Consider the following 19,462-nt stretch of genomic DNA (forward strand, 5'->3'; position numbering starts at 1 on the left):
TTTGCAAATTACCTCAGACTTTTCAGAGGATTGAGTGGCAACTCAATCCTCTGAAATAGTCTGTGGTAATTTTTAGTCTCTACACTATTTCAATATAAGCTCTATTTTTAAACAGTTTTTAAAAATCGAGCATTGAAAATTGTGATGAGACTCTCAATTTAAAGATTATTATGCGAATCTTTTTCATAATTCGACTTATCACATCTATTTTTTAAAGATAAAATAAAGAGTATTTTGAATCCATTTATTTTTTGAAATTTCTTTTACATTTTAGATACATATACTATATTTGAATTATATGATTCAAAAATTTCATTACAAAAATTTGAATTCTAAATTACATACAATTTCAGATTTTCAGTTTTCAATATAACAATGGCTAAAATGTCACGATTTAAACAAGGGACCATGTTTGGATCTTATAGAATAGATAGGCTAATAGGAAAGGGAAGCTATGGCCAAGTATATTTGGTAAATGATATTGGGACTCCTGATTATTTTGCCTTAAAAGTGGAACATAACGAAAGTGCTCGAAATTCTCTCACAAATGAGATAAATGAACTCGAACAGCTTCAAGAATCACCTTATTTTCCAAAATTAGTGACTCATGGGATTCTTTTCAATTCTCAATATTACATTATGGAGCTACTAGGATCGTCTGTAGCTGCAATGAGATCAGAATTAGATACAAAAAGATTTTCAAGATATACAACACTATTTATCGTTACAGAAATGTTAAAATGCATTAAAGTTTTACATCAAAAAGGTTTTATACATAGAGATATCAAACCATCAAACTTTTTATTGAGACCAGGCAAAAACAACCCTATTTGCCTTATAGATTTTGGTTTATCCGTCAGTTATATTGATCCTTCGACAAATGAGCATTTGCCATTTAGAAATGACATCGGATTCGTAGGATCAAAGCGTTACGCCTCAGTTAATGCTCATGAACGCAATCAACTTTCAAGGCGTGACGATATGTTATCATGGTTTTACAGCTGTGTCGAGCTTTATACAGGAGATCTTCCATGGTCTAACACAAATGTCTCTGAAACTATTTATAATCTCAAAAAGAATATAAATCCTCCCGAATTATGCTCAGGCATGCCATCTGAGTTTACTGAGATATATAGGCGTATTAGAGATCTCCGTTATGAAGATTGCCCTCCATACGATTATATTTTAAGACTTTTAGTCAATTTATTGAATAATTCCAGGAAATCATCACAAGTTCTTGATTGGGAATACTTCAGTGATGAAAGAATAGCCCTAATTTCTGCTGTTCAGCTTAATGAGAAAGAAGATCAAGAACAAAATTATGGAATTTGCAGAATTTGAAACATATCTAACTTTCCATGCATTGTTTGTATATAAATATTTGTAAACATGAATTTCAATGTTAAATAATTTTTTTATTAGATTTTACATTAATATCGAATTTAAAATCATTTCTTTCATTAAATTATCATATTTTGGTTCAGGATATTATCAACGACTTTAGAACCAAAATTATTGTTCTGATATTATCTTCGTCAAACAACGACATTATGACTTGGGCTATTAGGAATTCATTCAATTTTCAGTCATAATCTCAGTTGATCAACTGAAACCATAATTCTTAGAAGATAATCTGACGTATAATATAAATTTGTTGAAAAGTAATAACATGTAATAATCGAAATGTATTCATTAAATTGGCACAGCTCTATATTAAAAACCGAATGATTTAAAATTATTGGCAACAGTTATTGACGTTTTATGTCTAAAACATAAATGTAAATATAAAATTGAAATAATTCATTTCAAATGATTTTTGAATGAATATTTTTTTTTCGAAAGATGGAATTTAATGAAACCCAGATAATCTTAAATATCCATATTGGCAATAAACTTGATGTAATTGATTTTGCTTGATTTTTTGATTTTACTGTTAATAAAATTTGAATCTTCAAAATTTCGAAGGTTTTATATATTGGAGCTGCTAATAAACTTATTACTTAATCAGTTAATATCTAATTTTTAAACAATTACTCATTGCAGCTAAATTATATAGAACTGATACAAAATTGAATGAAGTCACTTCGCAGTGTATTGAAATTGAGAATCTATTGAAAATTATTAATTAATAAATATCACAGCAATACAAAAATTATTATTAATTTTTCATTTGTTAGACGGTTTAGGTGCATTATTGCGAAGGCATCTCAATTTTTTGAATGATTTTCAGAGCTTCAAATAAACCATGCAAATGTCATTTTGCTTTTATTTCTGTTAAATTATTATATATGTCCAACGACATTTAATTTCATTTCGACAGCCTTTTTTAAAACATAAACACTTTCAACATTCAAATCATACATAATACAAGGATTCGAAGAGTTTTTTGCGGACTCACTTACATTTTTTTGTTTGAGAGTACCTCAAAAAAATAATTGATTGAGATGTCTTCTCGCTCCTCCTACGATAGATATAGAGGAGAGAGAAGGCAAGACTCATTTACAGCTTCAACTCATAAATTAATTCACTATTGCTCTTCTGATAAAAATGGCGTTTATAGTTTAAATAAATTATGCACAAAATTAGGGTTTCATCAGAGAAGATTTTATGATGTCATTAATGTACTCAACACAGTTGGATTTTGCACAAAAAGAGATTCTACAAAACTTCAGTGGAATGGACATTCTAATGTCAAGTCAACCATATCCAAGATGGTAGACACATATCATATTTTCGATGAGAGCACATCACTAGAAAGCATATTACCATCGGATGGTACGATCTCAATTTCAAAGGTAACAGAAACATTTTTGATGCTTTTTCTATTCTTGGGAATTCAATATATCGATATTAAAGAAGCAAGCATATTTTTATCAGTGCAAAGTGGACGCCAAAAAACGACTTTATGTAAATTATATCAAATCGCTCAGATATTAGAGGTGGCTGGCATTGTGTCTAGAACAAACCAGACCAGTGAAATTAAAATCAACGATCAGTACTTTGTCAAAAACAGCTTTACCCCCAAAGAAGTAAATGATCCGTTAAATTTGGATCAGTTGCTTAATCGTCCGGTCGAAAATCTACCACATGACCAATTTCATATAAGGCGCTCTATTTTTAAGAACTTGATCCAAAATGATAATTCCAAAGAATCTGAAGTGACTATATAATTTTCTGTTTGTTATATAATAAATACTAACTTTTTAGTAATTATTTGGAGCTTTCGTTTGCAGATTATATTCCAGATATTTATGTCTGAATTATTTATTCGTTTCTATTCATAAATAATCTAAACAATTCACCTCCTTGCCTTGAGATAAGGATCTGTGTCCGATATTGGAACCGGAACGGAAATTAGATTGGAGTGTCTAAAATAAATATATGCCCGATAAGGTCTGGAGCAAAAAAACTAAAACACACATTTGAAATTATTGAGTTTAGTGCTTTGATATGACATTTATATTTTAATTTATATAAGGAAACTATTTTTTTGCATTATTAAAGGTAATACACATTAAATTCAAATAAATACATACCAGAAACATATACCATATGGTTGAGAGTATGTTGGCTCATGTTTTGATTCTCATCATATGAAACCGATAGTATTTCTAATGGCTTTTGCATCTTTTTTTATTCCCATATGCTGAGAACAGCTAGTTACAATGTTGTTCACGTTTTCAAGATACAAATCGCATAAAATTTATTGAGAATTTTGAAAATTTGAATTGAAAATTGGCTGTAAATGTTACGGGGAATAAAGTTACCAGATGCTTACCAGAGTATTGATAAAAGAAACAACTGGGATGGTGTCTCCATTGTAGCAGCAGGTGATATTCCAAGTGATGTTTATACAATTCATCAAATTGGACCATTTTTGGCTTTCACTTTTGTTCCACTTAGACAAACAAGATTTATAATATTCATGCCACACTATACACCCTTATCAGACGGATCTTTAAAGAAAGAAGTTTCGTTAGTTTTTAATGACGATCCTGTAATACATCATAAACTTACATTTAAGTCACCAGAAGATAGTGCACAATTTTTAGTTACTTATTTCGAAATGCTTTCACTGACAGAAAAATTAATATCGCGTTTGAATCCGAAAACATGCTTTAAAACAGCTGAAATTGTCATTGCTTTACCAAATTCGAAAGTTCCACAGCGAGCGGTTGGTGAAATCAAAGCCATTGATTCTGGCTACGAATTCGAGATCAGAGCCTTCTCAGGTAAAACACAGTCTGCAGCTCTCTCAATAAAACTCACACGAACAGTATCATGTTTTCCATCGATTAGAAACTCAATCTTTGGTAAATTGGATAACATTATTAACACAATAACAATAGCACAAACTTACAAAGATCCATTTACAGTTATCATGTGCGGTGGTCCTGCAGATGTAATGTCATGGATACTTGCATTATATTCATTCAGCAGTAACATTGGGCGTTTTCCAAACAGAAAGATGGGTTTCCGCAAAGATGATGACATTCAACGTGATGTAGAAAGAGTTGCTAAAGATTTCAGAGATGAAGAAGAAGCTCGTTTGAAGGCTGAAGAAGAAGCTCGTATTAAAGCTGAAGAAGAAGCCAGACTCAAAGCTGAAGAAGAAGCTAGACTCAAGGCTGAAGAAGAAGCCAGACTCAAAGCTGAAGAAGAAGCCAGACTCAAAGCTGAAGAAGAAGCTAGACTCAAGGCTGAAGAAGAAGCTCGCCTTAAAGCAGAGGAAGAAGCTAGACTCAAGGCTGAAGAAGAAGCCAGATTAAAGGCAGAGGAAGAAGCCAGACTCAAGGCCGAAGAAGAAGCCAGACTCAAGGCTGAAGAAGAAGCCAGACTCAAGGCCGAAGAAGAAGCCAGACTCAAGGCTGAAGAAGAAGCCAGACTCAAGGCTGAAGAAGAAGCCAGACTGAAAGCAGAGGAAGAAGCTAGACTCAAGGCTGAAGAAGAAGCTAGACTCAAGGCTGAAGAAGAAGCTAGACTCAAGGCTGAAGAAGAAGCTAGACTGAAGGCCGAAGAAGAAGCTCGCCTTAAAGCAGAGGAAGAAGCTCGTTTGAAAGCAGAGGAAGAAGCTCGTTTGAAGGCTGAAGAAGAAGCTCGTATTAAGGCTGAAGAAGAAGCTCGTTTGAAGGCTGAAGAGGAGGCTCGTTTGAAGGCTGAAGAGGAGGCTCGTTTGAAAGCTGAAGAAGAAGCTCGTTTGAAGGCTGAAGAAGAAGCTCGTTTGAAAGCTGAAGAAGAAGCTCGTTTGAAGGCTGAAGAAGAAGCTCGTTTGAAGGCTGAAGAAGAAGCTCGTTTGAAGGCCGAAGAAGAAGCTCGTTTGAAGGCCGAAGAAGAAGCTCGTTTGAAGGCCGAAGAAGAAGCTCGTTTGAAGGCCGAAGAAGAAGCTCGTTTGAAGGCTGAAGAAGAAGCTCGTTTGAAGGCCGAAGAAGAAGCTCGTTTGAAGGCTGAAGAAGAAGCTCGTTTGAAGGCTGAAGAAGAAGCTCGTTTGAAGGCCGAAGAAGAAGCTCGTTTGAAGGCTGAAGAAGAAGCTCGTTTGAAGGCCGAAGAAGAAGCTCGTTTGAAGGCTGAAGAAGAAGCTCGTTTGAAGGCTGAAGAAGAAGCTCGTTTGAAAGCTGAAGAAGAAGCTCGTTTGAAGGCCGAAGAAGAAGCTCGTTTGAAGGCTGAAGAAGAAGCTCGTTTGAAGGCTGAAGAAGAAGCTCGTTTGAAAGCTGAAGAAGAAGCTCGTTTGAAGGCTGAAGAAGAAGCTCGTTTGAAGGCTGAAGAAGAAGCTCGTTTGAAGGCCGAAGAAGAAGCTCGTTTGAAGGCTGAAGAAGAAGCTCGTTTGAAGGCTGAAGAAGAAGCTCGTTTGAAGGCTGAAGAAGAAGCTCGTTTGAAAGCTGAAGAAGAAGCTCGTTTGAAAGCTGAAGAAGAAGCTCGTTTGAAGGCCGAAGAAGAAGCTCGTTTGAAGGCTGAAGAAGAAGCTCGTTTGAAGGCTGAAGAAGAAGCTCGTTTGAAGGCTGAAGAAGAAGCTCGTTTGAAGGCTGAAGAAGAAGCTCGTTTGAAGGCTGAAGAAGAAGCTCGTTTGAAGGCTGAAGAAGAAGCTCGTTTGAAGGCTGAAGAAGAAGCTCGTTTGAAGGCTGAAGAAGAAGCTCGTTTGAAGGCTGAAGAAGAAGCTCGTTTGAAGGCTGAAGAAGAAGCTCGTTTGAAAGCTGAAGAAGAAGCTCGTTTGAAGGCTGAAGAAGAAGCTCGTTTGAAAGCTGAAGAAGAAGCTCGTTTGAAGGCTGAAGAAGAAGCTCGTTTGAAGGCTGAAGAAGAAGCTCGTTTGAAGGCTGAAGAAGAAGCTCGTTTGAAGGCTGAAGAAGAAGCTCGTTTGAAGGCTGAAGAAGAAGCTCGTTTGAAAGCTGAAGAAGAAGCTCGTTTGAAGGCTGAAGAAGAAGCTCGTTTGAAGGCCGAAGAAGAAGCTCGTTTGAAGGCTGAAGAAGAAGCTCGTTTGAAGGCTGAAGAAGAAGCTCGTTTGAAGGCTGAAGAAGAAGCTCGTTTGAAGGCTGAAGAAGAAGCTCGTTTGAAAGCTGAAGAAGAAGCTCGTTTGAAAGCTGAAGAAGAAGCTCGTTTGAAGGCTGAAGAAGAAGCTCGTTTGAAGGCCGAAGAAGAAGCTCGTTTGAAAGCTGAAGAAGAAGCTCGTTTGAAAGCTGAAGAAGAAGCTCGTTTGAAGGCTGAAGAAGAAGCTCGTTTGAAGGCTGAAGAAGAAGCTCGTTTGAAGGCCGAAGAAGAAGCCAGATTAAAGGCCGAAGAAGAAGCCAGATTAAAGGCCGAAGAGGAAGCTAGACTCAAGGCCGAAGAAGAAGCTAGACTCAAGGCCGAAGAAGAAGCTAGACTCAAGGCCGAAGAAGAAGCTCGTTTGAAGGCCGAAGAGGAGGCTCGTTTGAAGGCCGAAGAAGAAGCCAGATTGATGACCCAAAATACAAACAATGATGAGATTTCACTCAATCAAACGATGCAATCTGAACTTCAAGCAATTTTAGACTCAATGAATCCAAAAGAAACACCAATACTTGATCTTCAATTCAGTTTGCCTTCTCCAGAACTAAACTTTGATGAAGCTGTTTCACTTCTAGATGACATCTACCAATCCTTCCCAGAACCACAGCAGAGAGAACTTTCACCAATCAGCATTCAAGATTCTCTTCAACCAACTTTTGACAGTCCAACCACTTCATTCACACAATTTGCATCATACATCAAGTCTCTCAACAATTGTATCCAAGAACTCATCAAAAATCCAAATGATCAAGAACAAGTTTCTGCACTCGTTTCACTTATCTCCGCTCTCATTGACAATGGAATGAAAGAAACATCATCTCCTTCATCTTTCTTCCCTCAACATTTCGGAAAAACATCATCAGAAATCGCCAGAAACGCTCTACAAAAACAGTCGGTTTTAGGAGTAATTTATTGTTTAGAATCTGCACAAAAACATTATGAAGAATGGGCAATTTGCAGAGACTTACAAACAATGAATACAATTAATGAAATTTTGTCTCAATTAGGACCTATTTTCATCACAAATGAACTTCCAATTGAAGAAAGTATTTTTGCAAAATCCAATTTGTTCCCTCTTTATAACTTGCACAAAATTGTTAGACATGATATCAGTTCTGATGAAAAATTACTTGAAACATCAAATGAGTTTGCAAACGCTATCATTCCTGTAGTTAAAAAGAGATCAGTTCTCGGATTTGGATCGGGAGATTCATCTGATTTCATCATGGAAGCTTGTGGACAATCACATCAGTGGATATCTCCTCTGAAATCGCAGAAGATTCAAGGAATATTCGCTGAAGCCGTGAGAAGATCTAAACTTGGTGAAATTATTAATGATTCTATTCAAAACAAAGCTGCTGTTGAAAAATGGCTTCATGAAGATTCTCCTCTGACTGACAAAGCAAGTGCTGAGTATATTATTCGTGCTGCTATGTTTTTGTGCCAAAGATATATGCAATCTAGCGGCTATTGATAATAAAAATAATCATTTTCTCATAATTTTTGCTACATTTAAATAAAGTGTTCATGGTATTTAGATATGAAGTTATTGATGTATCAATTAATGTTATCTCTAACTGAATTCACAATTCCTAATGATCATTTGATGTACACTTTTTATACCATCTGACCTATTTTAACAGAAAGTTGCAACATCAATGCTTCATGTTTTTTGTCTGTTGGTAAAGATTCATTTAAAGACTGCCACCAACTTTCATGTGGTTGTGAGATTGAAAACCAAAGCAAATCATTCATATCTGAATTGATTAGCACTAGCAAGCTTCCTCGTCGATGTGTTTATGATTGTTCAGCCTGATGTTCAATTAATTACATGAAAATTGTTAAATCTAAAGTTTCAATTCATCCTCTGATTATCATGTTTTTGTAAAAAGAAATCATTTTATAATATACATTCTTTTTAAATTATACAAATAGAAATACAAATGGAGTAATGTAATATAATTGATTTGTAACGCAAAGTATTTTTATTCCCTTTGCTTGAATGCTAAAAGTATAGGACGGAAGAATTTTTGACACAGGTCTTCCACCAAAACTGTCATAAGGATAATTCTCTGGAACATAGATATTAATAGACTTCGAACAAGCTATAAATATATTCGCATTATTGAAGGTCATAAAATCATAAATATAGATATCCCGAATAGGAGTATAAGCAAAAGAATATCCTTTAATAGTGGTGCCAATCGGAAATTTAAACGAGGTGATATTTGTGGCGTATAATAAATAAGAACTTAACACAACATTATGAAATCCATCTTCAAAGAGTATATCTGTTAAGTTAGTACAGTTTGCAAAGGTATCTCCATTAAAATAATTTATCGTATTAGGAATGAAAACTTTAACAATGCTATGCCCACTATGAAAGCATCGGTATCCGAATCCATATACTCTTTTACCTTCAAATGTTTTAGGAATAACACAATCAATTAAATTATAATTTTTTAAGCCGTTGAGCTTAACAAACGAATTGTTTCTGATGATATATCCATTTTTATATGGGGTGTAGTAAAGGTTATCATCAGAAATCATTTAGCAAGAAGATTCATTACGACAAAAACGTATTTTTATATTAATAAGAGTAAGATTTATGAAAAACGTTTTATTTTGAGAAGTTTACATAATCCACATAAGAGATCCCTAATATTTATATCTTGTACCAAATAATGATCTTTATAAAATTAACAGAAGCACATTTTTTAAGCTCTCAGTATGGAACAAGATATCCAAATAATGAACAAAATTGAAAACCGTTTCACTCATTCAATTTTGTCCATATAATTTGGTATATTACTAGTATTTCTCTATTTTCCAACAATTTGGAAGCAATGATTAGCATTATCCAACAGTATTAAACGCACGAAGAATGACTATGAAATTTAATAAATATCCAAATAAATTTATTTATATCTTAGAGGAATGATATAAGAAAGAAGTCTCACAAATGAAGAAATAAATCAACACTATGCTATTTAAAGTAATAAAAACACAAATGAAATGACATAGAATAATTGATTATTAAGACAGATATCAATTCCTTTAGATTCACTCCGAAAATAATAATTTGGAAGAATTTTTTTCACTGGCCTTCCTCCAAAATTATCATACGGATAATTCGCAGGAACATAAATATTTATAGTTTGTTGACAGTTATTAAATATATTATCATTAATACTTATCATGAAATCATGGATATATATATTTTCGATACTAGATTCTGCAAAAAAGTAGCCTCCAATTTTAGAACCAATGGGGAACTTAAATGAACTTATATTAACTCCGAATAATGTATACCCATTCAGATTAATATTATGAAACCCATCTTCAAAAATTAATTCTCGAAGTGTGTAACAACAACTGAAAGTATCTCCTTGAAAGGAAGTAATGGTGTTAGGGATAAACGCTCGAATAATACTTGGTGCACTATGGAAGCATCTATATCCGTATAATTTTTTATGATTAAAGGTTCTAGGAATAACACAGTCAACTAAATTAAGGTTTTTTAATCCATTATGGAGTATTTTAGTATCATTGCCAATAATATATCCATCTTTGTATGCGATATAATAAAAGTTTTCATCAGAAAGCAAATAAAGTGTGACAAAATATTTTGAATAAATTTGGAAAGTAAAAAAAAAACTCCATTTATTAAGTTCAAACTAATCATATTTGGTCAAGCAAACAAAAATATAAATGGAATTACATATGACAAATGATTATTAGCACAAGTAATTATAATTCTTTTGGATTCTGCACGATAATAATAATCTGGAAGAATTTTTGTCACAGATCTTTGGGCAAATGTATCATATGGATAATTTGCAGGGACGAAAATATTTATTGTTTGGGGACACATTGAAAATATACTTGAGTCATTAGAGGGCATAAAATCGTAAATATAGACATTTTTTATATTAGACCATTGGAAAAAATAGATTTCTGCAGTTGAACCAATTGGGAATTTAAATGAACGCATAATTGTTCTATATAATGTATACCCTGCCAAATTTACATTCTTGAATCCATCTTCAAATAAAATTTCTTCAAGATGTGAGCAGTTTGCAAAAACATCGTTATGAAAAAGGCTGATTGTATTCGGAACAAATGCTTTAATCAAACTATGTGCACTATGAAAGCATTGATATCCTAAGCCAAAAACAATTTTGCCATTAAATGTTTTTGGAAAAACACAATTTAATAATTCACGGTTCTTTAAACCTTTAGGTTTAGAATTATTCTGATCTCCTATGATATATCCATCTTTGGACTGTGTATAATAAAAATTTTCATCAGAAAGCAAAAAAAAAATTGAAAACTTATGTATTTTATCAGATTAGGTTTTATGCGGCAGATTAAAAAGTATTTTTATTTATCACACAAATAAAAAGATAAATGGGAGAGCAGATGATAAGTGATTATAAAGACAACAAAATTGAAATGCTTTAGATTCAACATTTTGAATATAATTTGGAAGAATTTTTTTCACTGATTTCCCGCCAAAGGAATTGTATGGATAATTTACTGGAACATAAATATTTATTGCTTGTAGACATTTATCAAATGTCTCTTTTGTATTAAATGACATAAAATCATAAATATATATGTCTTGTATTTTAGATTCAGCAAAAAAGAAATCTCCGATTGAAGAGCCAATTGGAAATCGAAAAGAAGTAATAGAGGCTCCAATTAATGTATATGAAGATAAATTTACATTATGAAATCCATCTTCAAAAAAGATTTCTTTAATTTGTTTGCAATTTGCAAATGAATCTCCAATAAAAATTGTAGATGTTTTGGGAATAAATACTTTGACAATGTTAGGTGCACTATGAAAGCATCGATATGCTAGTCCATAAACTTTTTTTCCATTAAAAGTTCTCGGAATAACACAGTCAACTAAATTAAGGTTTTTTAGCCCATTTCGCACATCCATTGTACCAGTTCCTAGGAGATATCCATCATTGTATGATGAATAGTAAAAATTTTCATCAGAAAGCAAATATAATCTGACAAAATATTTTGACTGAATTTGTAAACTTCAATTCAAAAGGCCGACTGTAAATTTTTGAGTAGTTTACAATTCATTTGTTGAACAAGAGATTATCAAACTCGGAATTTCATCTTAGATATCCTGGAAAGAGTCAAAACCAACAAATTCTAAATATAGAACAATAAATATTTTGGATACATGAATTAGACTTCATGATCTGAATCTGCAAACAAAAACAAGATTTGGTTATTTGTTTTAATGAAAAAAGTTAGTTGTTTAAAAAAATCATAATGGTAAAACTGTTCTTCATTGTGCATTACGATTTTGAAATATTATTATTAATGATTTATTCAAATAAGTAAAATGAGAAATGGAGAAATATAAGCCAAATTGTTATTAATACAAAGAATTTTGATTCCTTTTGATTCAATATGACGAATATAGATTGGGAGAACTTTTTTAACAGATCTTTCGCCAAATGTATCATACGGGTAGTTGACAGGAACATAAATATTAATTGTCTGCTCACAAAGGTCAAATACACTTGCATCACTAAAATGCATGAAATCATAAATATAAACATTCTCGATTTTAGATACTTGGAAAAAGCACTCTCTAGTTGTTGATCCAATTGGGAATTTAAATGAGCGCATAATAGTTCTATACAATGTATACCCTGCCAAATTCACATTCTTGAATCCATCTTCAAATAAAAATTCTTCAAGATGTGAACAATTTGCAAATACATCGTCTTTAAAATATGTGATTGTGTTGGGAATAAATGCTCTAACAAAACTATGTGCACTGTGGAAGCATCGATATCCAAAACCATAGACAGGTTTGTTGTTAAAACTTCTAGGAATAATACAATCAACTAAATTAAGATTCTTTAGTCCATTCATTTCCGATGATATAACCATCTTTATATGATGTATAGAAAAAAATTTCATCAGAAATCAATTAGAAAAAGAGAGGGAAAAATAGACACAGAATTTAAGAGTCAAAAACCGTGACACTTTTTACGGGCATAAAATATGTTCTCATTTTTTGATAATCACTATTGAAATAGAATAAATATTTTTTTGAACAATTATTCTTCATATAATTATTATCAAATTGTATTTTTCGTCAATGAAAATTAATTGGAAAAACTTCTCTTCTTGTTGAATTATAATCAGCATATTTAATATTCATGACAACAAAAATAAAAATAAAATAACATTAGATAAATGATTACTAAAACACTGATTTTTGAATTTGTCTGTATCTGCATGAAAAAAAGAGTGGGTGCCAAAAGTGCATACTCTTAAACAACCGTCGGATTTCCGGGTGAAATCGTGACACACTTTCGTCTTTCGTAGGCAGTGGTGGTTGTTACAAAAGGTAACTTCGAATGTAGCGTGAAATCTGCAAAAAAAATTCTGAAATTTGAATGGAGAACACAAAAATTGAATAGTTTACGTCAATAAAAAAGAGAAAAATGAAGCCAATGTGTCTCGAACCTAGGACTTAGAGCAGCAATCCCACTGTTTATCCCATTACACTACATACATCTCTCACCTCAATAAATGAGATCAACTATATGATAACTTTTTCCCCATTATATTCTTGTGGAAAAGTGACAAATAGCAACTTTGACCCTCTCTCATGAAAAAAATAATCGGGAAGAATTTTTGTCACCGGTCGTCCTCCAAAACTATCATATGGATAATTCAATGGAACATAAATATGAATTGTCTGCGGACAACTCCAAAATATGTTCGTCTCGTCAAATTTCATGAAATCGTAAATATAAATGAATTCAATCTGAGACAACTGAAAAAAATATACTTGGACAGATGAACCAATTGGGAACTTAAATGAACGCATGGTTGTTCTAAATAATGTATATCCTCCTAAATTCACATTCTTGAATCCGTCTTCAAAATAAAGTTCTTGAAGATTTGTGCAATTTGCAAAAACGTCGTTTTCAAATTTAGTGATTGTGTTAGGGACAAATGCTCTAATAAAGCTATGAGCACTATGGAAGCATCGATATCCTAAGCCATAAACTTTATTACCTCGGAAAGATTTCGGAATTACACAGTCAACTAAATTAAGATTCTTTAGTCCATTTAGTTTAACATCAGTTTTATCTCCAATGATAAATCCGTCTGAAAACAAATAAAAACTGTCAAAAAAAATGGAGGATGTTTTATCAGAATCCCATGGCACCATTTTCATTTCTTAAAATAATGTAATGAAAGAGGATGGGAGAGATTTTAACAGAATGAAATTCTGTTAAAATGCTAATTTGTCCTATGGAATCATATTGATGATCAGTAACTTGATTTTTGATGCAGGGCAAAAAATGTTTTCAATAAATCGACGATCTCAGTTATTCAAGATATAATTTACAAATCCACTCAAAATCTAATTTGAACACTTCAGATGTTTTGAACTTTCTCGATTTGAAAAAGCTATTCTAGAATAATAATAAATAGATCATTAATGAATAATTCTATCTCAAGTAATTAGAATATTTTATTCTGCTGAAATGGTGAAACTGCTTTTCATTGTGCAGCAGAGATAAAAAAATTATTTAAGCAAATAAAAAGATAAATGGAAGAATAGGAATAAAACGATTGTAAAGACAAAAAATTTCGATCCCTTTAGATTTGTTAATGAAAATATAATTCGGAAGAATTTTTGTCACTGGTCTTCCGCCAAATGTTTCATATGGATAATTCAATGGAACATAGATGTTGATCGTTTGCTCGCAAAGATCAAATATATTATTATCATTATATGCCATAAAATCGTAAATATATATGTATTCTATCTTGGAAGACTGAAAAAAGTATTGACCAATAGTGCAACCAAGCGGAAATCTAAATGAAGTTATTGATGTATCAATTAATACATACCCAGATAGATATACATTTCGAAATCTTTCTTCAAAATGAATTTCTTTGAGTTTTGTGCAATGCATAAAAGTATCTGAATTAAAGTAATCGTGTTTGGAATAAATGCTCGAATGATGTTTGGTGCACTGTGAAAGCATCTGTATGAAAAGCCGTAGACTCTTTTGTTTTGAAATGTTCGTGGAACAACACAATCTGTTAATGCAAGATTCTTTAAACCATTTGTAATATCTTCAGATTCTCTACCGATGATAAAACCGTCTTTATGGGATGAATAGTAAAAGTCATCATCGGATAACAAAAAAGTGACAAAATATTTAAAGTCAAAAGATGAACAATTCTAAATGTTCCATGCAGAATTTAATGATTATTTCGAAGGATCTTATGAAAACATAACAAATGGAACATACACTCATGACGGAAACGCCTATATTTATGATTGTTTTTTCAAAGTTCTTTCAAACAGGACTTTATATTCAAATGGAAATCTCAAAATTGTCATCGAATCGAGTACTTTTGTATGCGTTTCCACTAACGATGATGAAAATGGATATGGTGGCTGCATATTCCTAGATCAAAACGGCGAAATTGTCCAAAACCGTATTTGTTCCACAGATTGTTGGGCGTCATCTTTTGGTCAGCATTGTAATTGCATTGTATCTATAGGGAAAAATGCAAATTGGATCCTAGAATCATCTTTTTCTCGAACTTTTAATGAAGAAAAAGGCAAATCATCAATTGAATTTTATCGTGGACATCAATTTCTTTATAATTCTAATATTTCGTATTTTAAAACAAGTTTTATTTCGGCATATTTCTTTTGCACAGCAGATACAGAATCAAATTCATCTATGAATTCTATTATTAATAACACATCATCTGGTGATAGATGTATTTGTTTTAATACAAATACATATCAACAACCTCATGATGAAAAATTATTTCGAAGTAACATTATAAACAACAAAGCGAGTGATGAACTAATTGAAGTATATCAGAATTCATTAACTATTTATGAATGTAATATCATAAATAGTTTTGCCGATAATATTTTCTATAGAGAACAGTTACTTAAATAATAACCAAGGAACAGTTCCAAATAACATATCGATAATATCAACAAAAAATGAAATGAATGAAAACAATCTTAAGCATTTATCAACAGCTCTTTGTTTTTCAAGTAGTTATTATACGACAATTACTGAAATGAAACATGATGAATTCCTAAATATCCTTATTCAAAAATTAGATGGAATTGAAATTATTAATAAGATAGGGAAGGATTATGGCCGGTTTTGGAAATTTGTTTTTTTAAATATATTTGAATTGACAAACTCAGAAACAAAAGTTTAGTCACACATATTGAAGAGATTTTGCTTTGTCAACAATCTGTTTGTGTCATCAATGAATCCTGTGTCGAATAGGGAAACAGAAGGGAATGAATCTTTGAGAATGACTCTTTCTCGTTTGTTACTGTTATTCTCGTAATATTCGATGACACTTGATCTTCTCCTTTGATTCGATGTTTCGTCAATTTTGTTCTGATATGATAAATCAAGACTCATTCGATTGATGAAAGGAATCAACCTCTTGCTCTTTGATTTACTCACAATTTTATTTTGATTACTAATATTGTTATTGTCATTAGATGTTTGTGATATCTTATCTGTTATCTTCTTGTTCATCTTGATGTTCATCTTTGAGTATCTAAGCAGAGATTCATCGAATTCGATATGTTTGTCGTTCATCAAATCATACAAGAGAGAAGATGCAACAACTCTTGTCTCTGAGTCACTAGAGATGACAATCATATTCAAGAAAGTGATCAATGACGAATACACTGATTTGTTGAAATGTTTTGACTCTTTGATGAAACGAAATTTAATTGTCTTTATATCGATATGTTGAAATATAGATAATGAAATTCAGCTGTTTTGCGCTCCAAGATTAATATATTGTTAACTTATTTGTTATATATATATATTTAAAAGTTGTTAAAAAAGTATAATGGTAAAACTGTTCTTCATTGTGCATTTCAGTATTGAAATATTAATATTAATGATTTATTCAAATAAGTAAAATGAGAAATGGAGAAATATAAGCTAAATTATTATTGATACAAAGAATTTTGATTCCTTTTGATTCAATATGTTGAATGTAGATTGGAAGAACTTTTTTAACAGATCTTTCGCCAAATGTATCATACGGGTAGTTGACAGGAACATAAATATTAATTGCTTGTTCACAATGATCAAATATATTTGCATCACTATAATGCATGAAATCATAAATATAAACATTCTCGATTTTAGATATTTGAAAAAAACACTCTCTAGTTGTTGATCCAATTGGGAATTTAAATGAGCGCATAATAGTTCCATAAAGAGTATATCCTCCAAGATTCACATTCTTAAAACCGTCTTCAAATAAAAGTTCTTCGAGATGTGTACAATTTGCAAATGCATCATTTCTAAAATACGTGATTGTGTTGGGAATAAATGCTCTAACAAAACTATGTGCACTGTGGAAGCATCGATATCCAAAACCATAGACTGGTTTGTTGTTAAAACTTCTAGGAATAATACAATCAGCTAAATGAAGATTCTTTAGCCCATTGAGTATTATATCAGTATCATTTCCGATGATATAACCATCTTTAAATGATGTATAGAAAAAATTTTCATCAGAAATCAATTAGGGAAGAAAAAGAAAAAGAAAAAAATTGACACAAAATTCAATAGTAAAAAAGTTGTGACACTTTTTATGGACTTATAAATATTAAGTAAATAAAAAGATAAATGGATGGATAGAAATAAAATGATTGTAAAGGCAAAAAATCTTGATTCCTTTTGTTTCTTTATTGAAAATAAAATCAGGAAGAATTTTTGTCACAGGTCTTTGGGCAAATGTATCATATGGATAATTCGCTGGGACGTAAATATTTATTGATGGTGAACAACTTTCAAATATGTTTGATTTATTAGAGTGCATAAAATCGTAAATATAGACATTTTTTATATTAGACCATTGGAAAAAATAGATTTCTGCAGTTGAACCAATTGGGAATTTAAATGAACGCATAATTGTTCTATATAATGTATACCCTGCCAAATTTACATTCTTGAATCCATCTTCAAATAAAATTTCTTCAAGATGTGAGCAGTTTGCAAAAACATCGTTATGAAAAAGGCTGATTGTATTCGGAACAAATGCTTTAATCAAACTATGTGCACTATGAAAGCATTGATATCCTAAGCCAAAAACAATTTTGCCATTAAATGTTTTCGGAATAACACAATTTAATAATTCACGGTTCTTTAAACCTTTAGGTTTAGAATTATTCTGATCTCCTAAGATATATCCATCTTTGGACTGTGTATAATAAAAATTTTCATCAGAAAGCAAAAAAAATGAAAGTATTTTATCAGAAGTGATCCCACTCACATAAAATGTGATCTTAGCTTTCCCTTTATGATGTAGATGTTAGATCCATAGTTAGTTTGCACATCATCTCCAACGTACTTCATTCAATTTCACTCTTGAAATGTAAATTTTTCTCACTCTGATATTTAATAATATTTTCAATGAAAAAAGCAAAAATAATTCTGGGGAGCACGATATATTTGGTCGCATCACATTTACATTTTGGAATTGAAATGGGGAAATGTATTGATATTGATGCCGATTTTAAACCCCTAATATGTAGTACACATAACATTGATGAATAATGAGCACGATAGCTTCCACAAAATCGTAGTAAACCTTGATCAAATTTTACTTTTTCTTCTTTAAATGTAGTAAATGGACCATTTTATTTGTCCAAATTCTTGAATTTCGACCTGAAAACCAATACATATTCATAATTATCTACTGTTAATTGTCATTTTCATTCAAACTAGTTTGAGTAATTTTTATTTTTCTATTTTTTAACTTTAAGATGGGAAAAAAGTGACAAAATATTTAACTTATTTCTATGAAAAATTATAAATGTTTCATACAGAATATAACAATTATTTCGAAGGCAGTTATGAACAGATAACAAATGGATCATATACAAAGAATGGAAATGCCTATCTTTATAATAGTTTTTTCAAAGATCTTTCAAACCGAGTACTTTATTCTAGTGGTGACCTTAAAACTGTTATTGAATCTACTACATTTATATCTATTTCCACCAATGAAGGTTATGGTGGCTGTATCTTTCTTAATGAAAACGGCGAAATTGTTCAAAACCGTGTTTGTTCCACAGATTGTTGGGCAGATTCTAATGGACAGCATTGTTATTGCATAACATCTATAGGAGATTCTAAAAATTGGATCCTAGAATCATCATTTTCTCGAACTTTTAATGAAGAAAAAGGTGATATTTCAATTTCTTTTTATCATGGGCACCAATTTCTTTATAATTCTAATATTTCGTATTTTAAAACAAGTTCAATATCTGCATATTTCTTTTGCACAGCAGATACAGAATCAAATTCATCTATGAATTCTATTATTAATAACACATCATCTAGTGATATATGTATTTGTTTTAGTACAGATACATATCAACAACCTCATGATGAAAAATTATTTCGAAGTAACATTATAAACAACAAAGCAAAAGATCAACTAATTGAAGTATATCAGAATTCATTAACTATTTATGAATGTAATATCATAAATAGTTTTGCCGATAATATTTTCATTATCCAATCCCCATATGGTAATGATTTTAGAGGTTCTATTTCTATAGAGAATAGTTGCTTAAATAATAACCAAGGAACAATCCCAAATGACATATCAATAACATCAACAAAAAATGAAATGATCGAAAACCATCTTAAGCATTTATCAGCAGATCTTTGTTTCGAAAGCAACACTAGAAATATAATTTCAAATATTATTGACAATAACGAAGCTTTCATAAATATTGTTATTGAAGATGCAGATGAAATTGAAATCATCAATAAAAAAGAAAGAGATTTCCGTAAATTCTGGACATTTGTTTTCTTGAACATATCCATTTAACAGATAAAGAGAAAGAAAA

General features: G+C 31.5%; 5 protein-coding genes across 5 annotated transcripts; 4 read left to right on the forward strand and 1 right to left on the reverse strand.

The window, feature by feature from the left end:
• Nucleotides 1-374: 374 nt before the first annotated feature.
• Nucleotides 375-1,375, forward strand: TVAGG3_0663050 (peptidyl-serine phosphorylation; the record flags this gene model as incomplete). Its single annotated transcript, XM_001328082.1, has 1 exon — nucleotides 409-1,341. One exon carries the CDS (start codon nucleotides 409-411, stop codon nucleotides 1,339-1,341), a length of 933 nt encoding a protein of 310 aa, XP_001328117.1.
• A 1,069-nt stretch (nucleotides 1,376-2,444) lies between these two features.
• TVAGG3_0663060 (transcription factor, enhancer of yellow 2 family) lies at nucleotides 2,445-3,170 on the forward strand (the record flags this gene model as incomplete). The annotated part of the gene is made up of 1 exon (XM_001328081.1): nucleotides 2,445-3,170. The coding sequence occupies one exon, from the start codon at nucleotides 2,445-2,447 to the stop codon at nucleotides 3,168-3,170; it is 726 nt and encodes a 241-aa protein (XP_001328116.1).
• Nucleotides 3,171-3,745: 575 nt separating this feature from the next.
• On the forward strand, nucleotides 3,746-7,993 carry TVAGG3_0663070 (protein CBG20215-related family; the record flags this gene model as incomplete). Its single annotated transcript, XM_001328080.1, has 1 exon — nucleotides 3,746-7,993. The coding sequence occupies one exon, from the start codon at nucleotides 3,746-3,748 to the stop codon at nucleotides 7,991-7,993; it is 4,248 nt and encodes a 1,415-aa protein (XP_001328115.1).
• Nucleotides 7,994-13,723: 5,730 nt separating this feature from the next.
• TVAGG3_0663080 (uncharacterized protein) lies at nucleotides 13,724-17,145 on the reverse strand (the record flags this gene model as incomplete). The annotated part of the gene is made up of 1 exon (XM_001328079.1): nucleotides 15,780-16,241. One exon carries the CDS (start codon nucleotides 16,239-16,241, stop codon nucleotides 15,780-15,782), a length of 462 nt encoding a protein of 153 aa, XP_001328114.1.
• Nucleotides 17,146-18,417: 1,272 nt separating this feature from the next.
• Nucleotides 18,418-19,443, forward strand: TVAGG3_0663090 (uncharacterized protein; the record flags this gene model as incomplete). The annotated part of the gene is made up of 1 exon (XM_001328078.1): nucleotides 18,418-19,443. One exon carries the CDS (start codon nucleotides 18,418-18,420, stop codon nucleotides 19,441-19,443), a length of 1,026 nt encoding a protein of 341 aa, XP_001328113.1.
• Nucleotides 19,444-19,462: the final 19 nt, after the last annotated feature.

This window comes from Trichomonas vaginalis, chromosome III (assembly GCF_026262505.1).
Source record: "Trichomonas vaginalis G3 chromosome III, whole genome shotgun sequence".
NCBI lineage: Eukaryota > Parabasalia > Trichomonadida > Trichomonadidae > Trichomonas > Trichomonas vaginalis.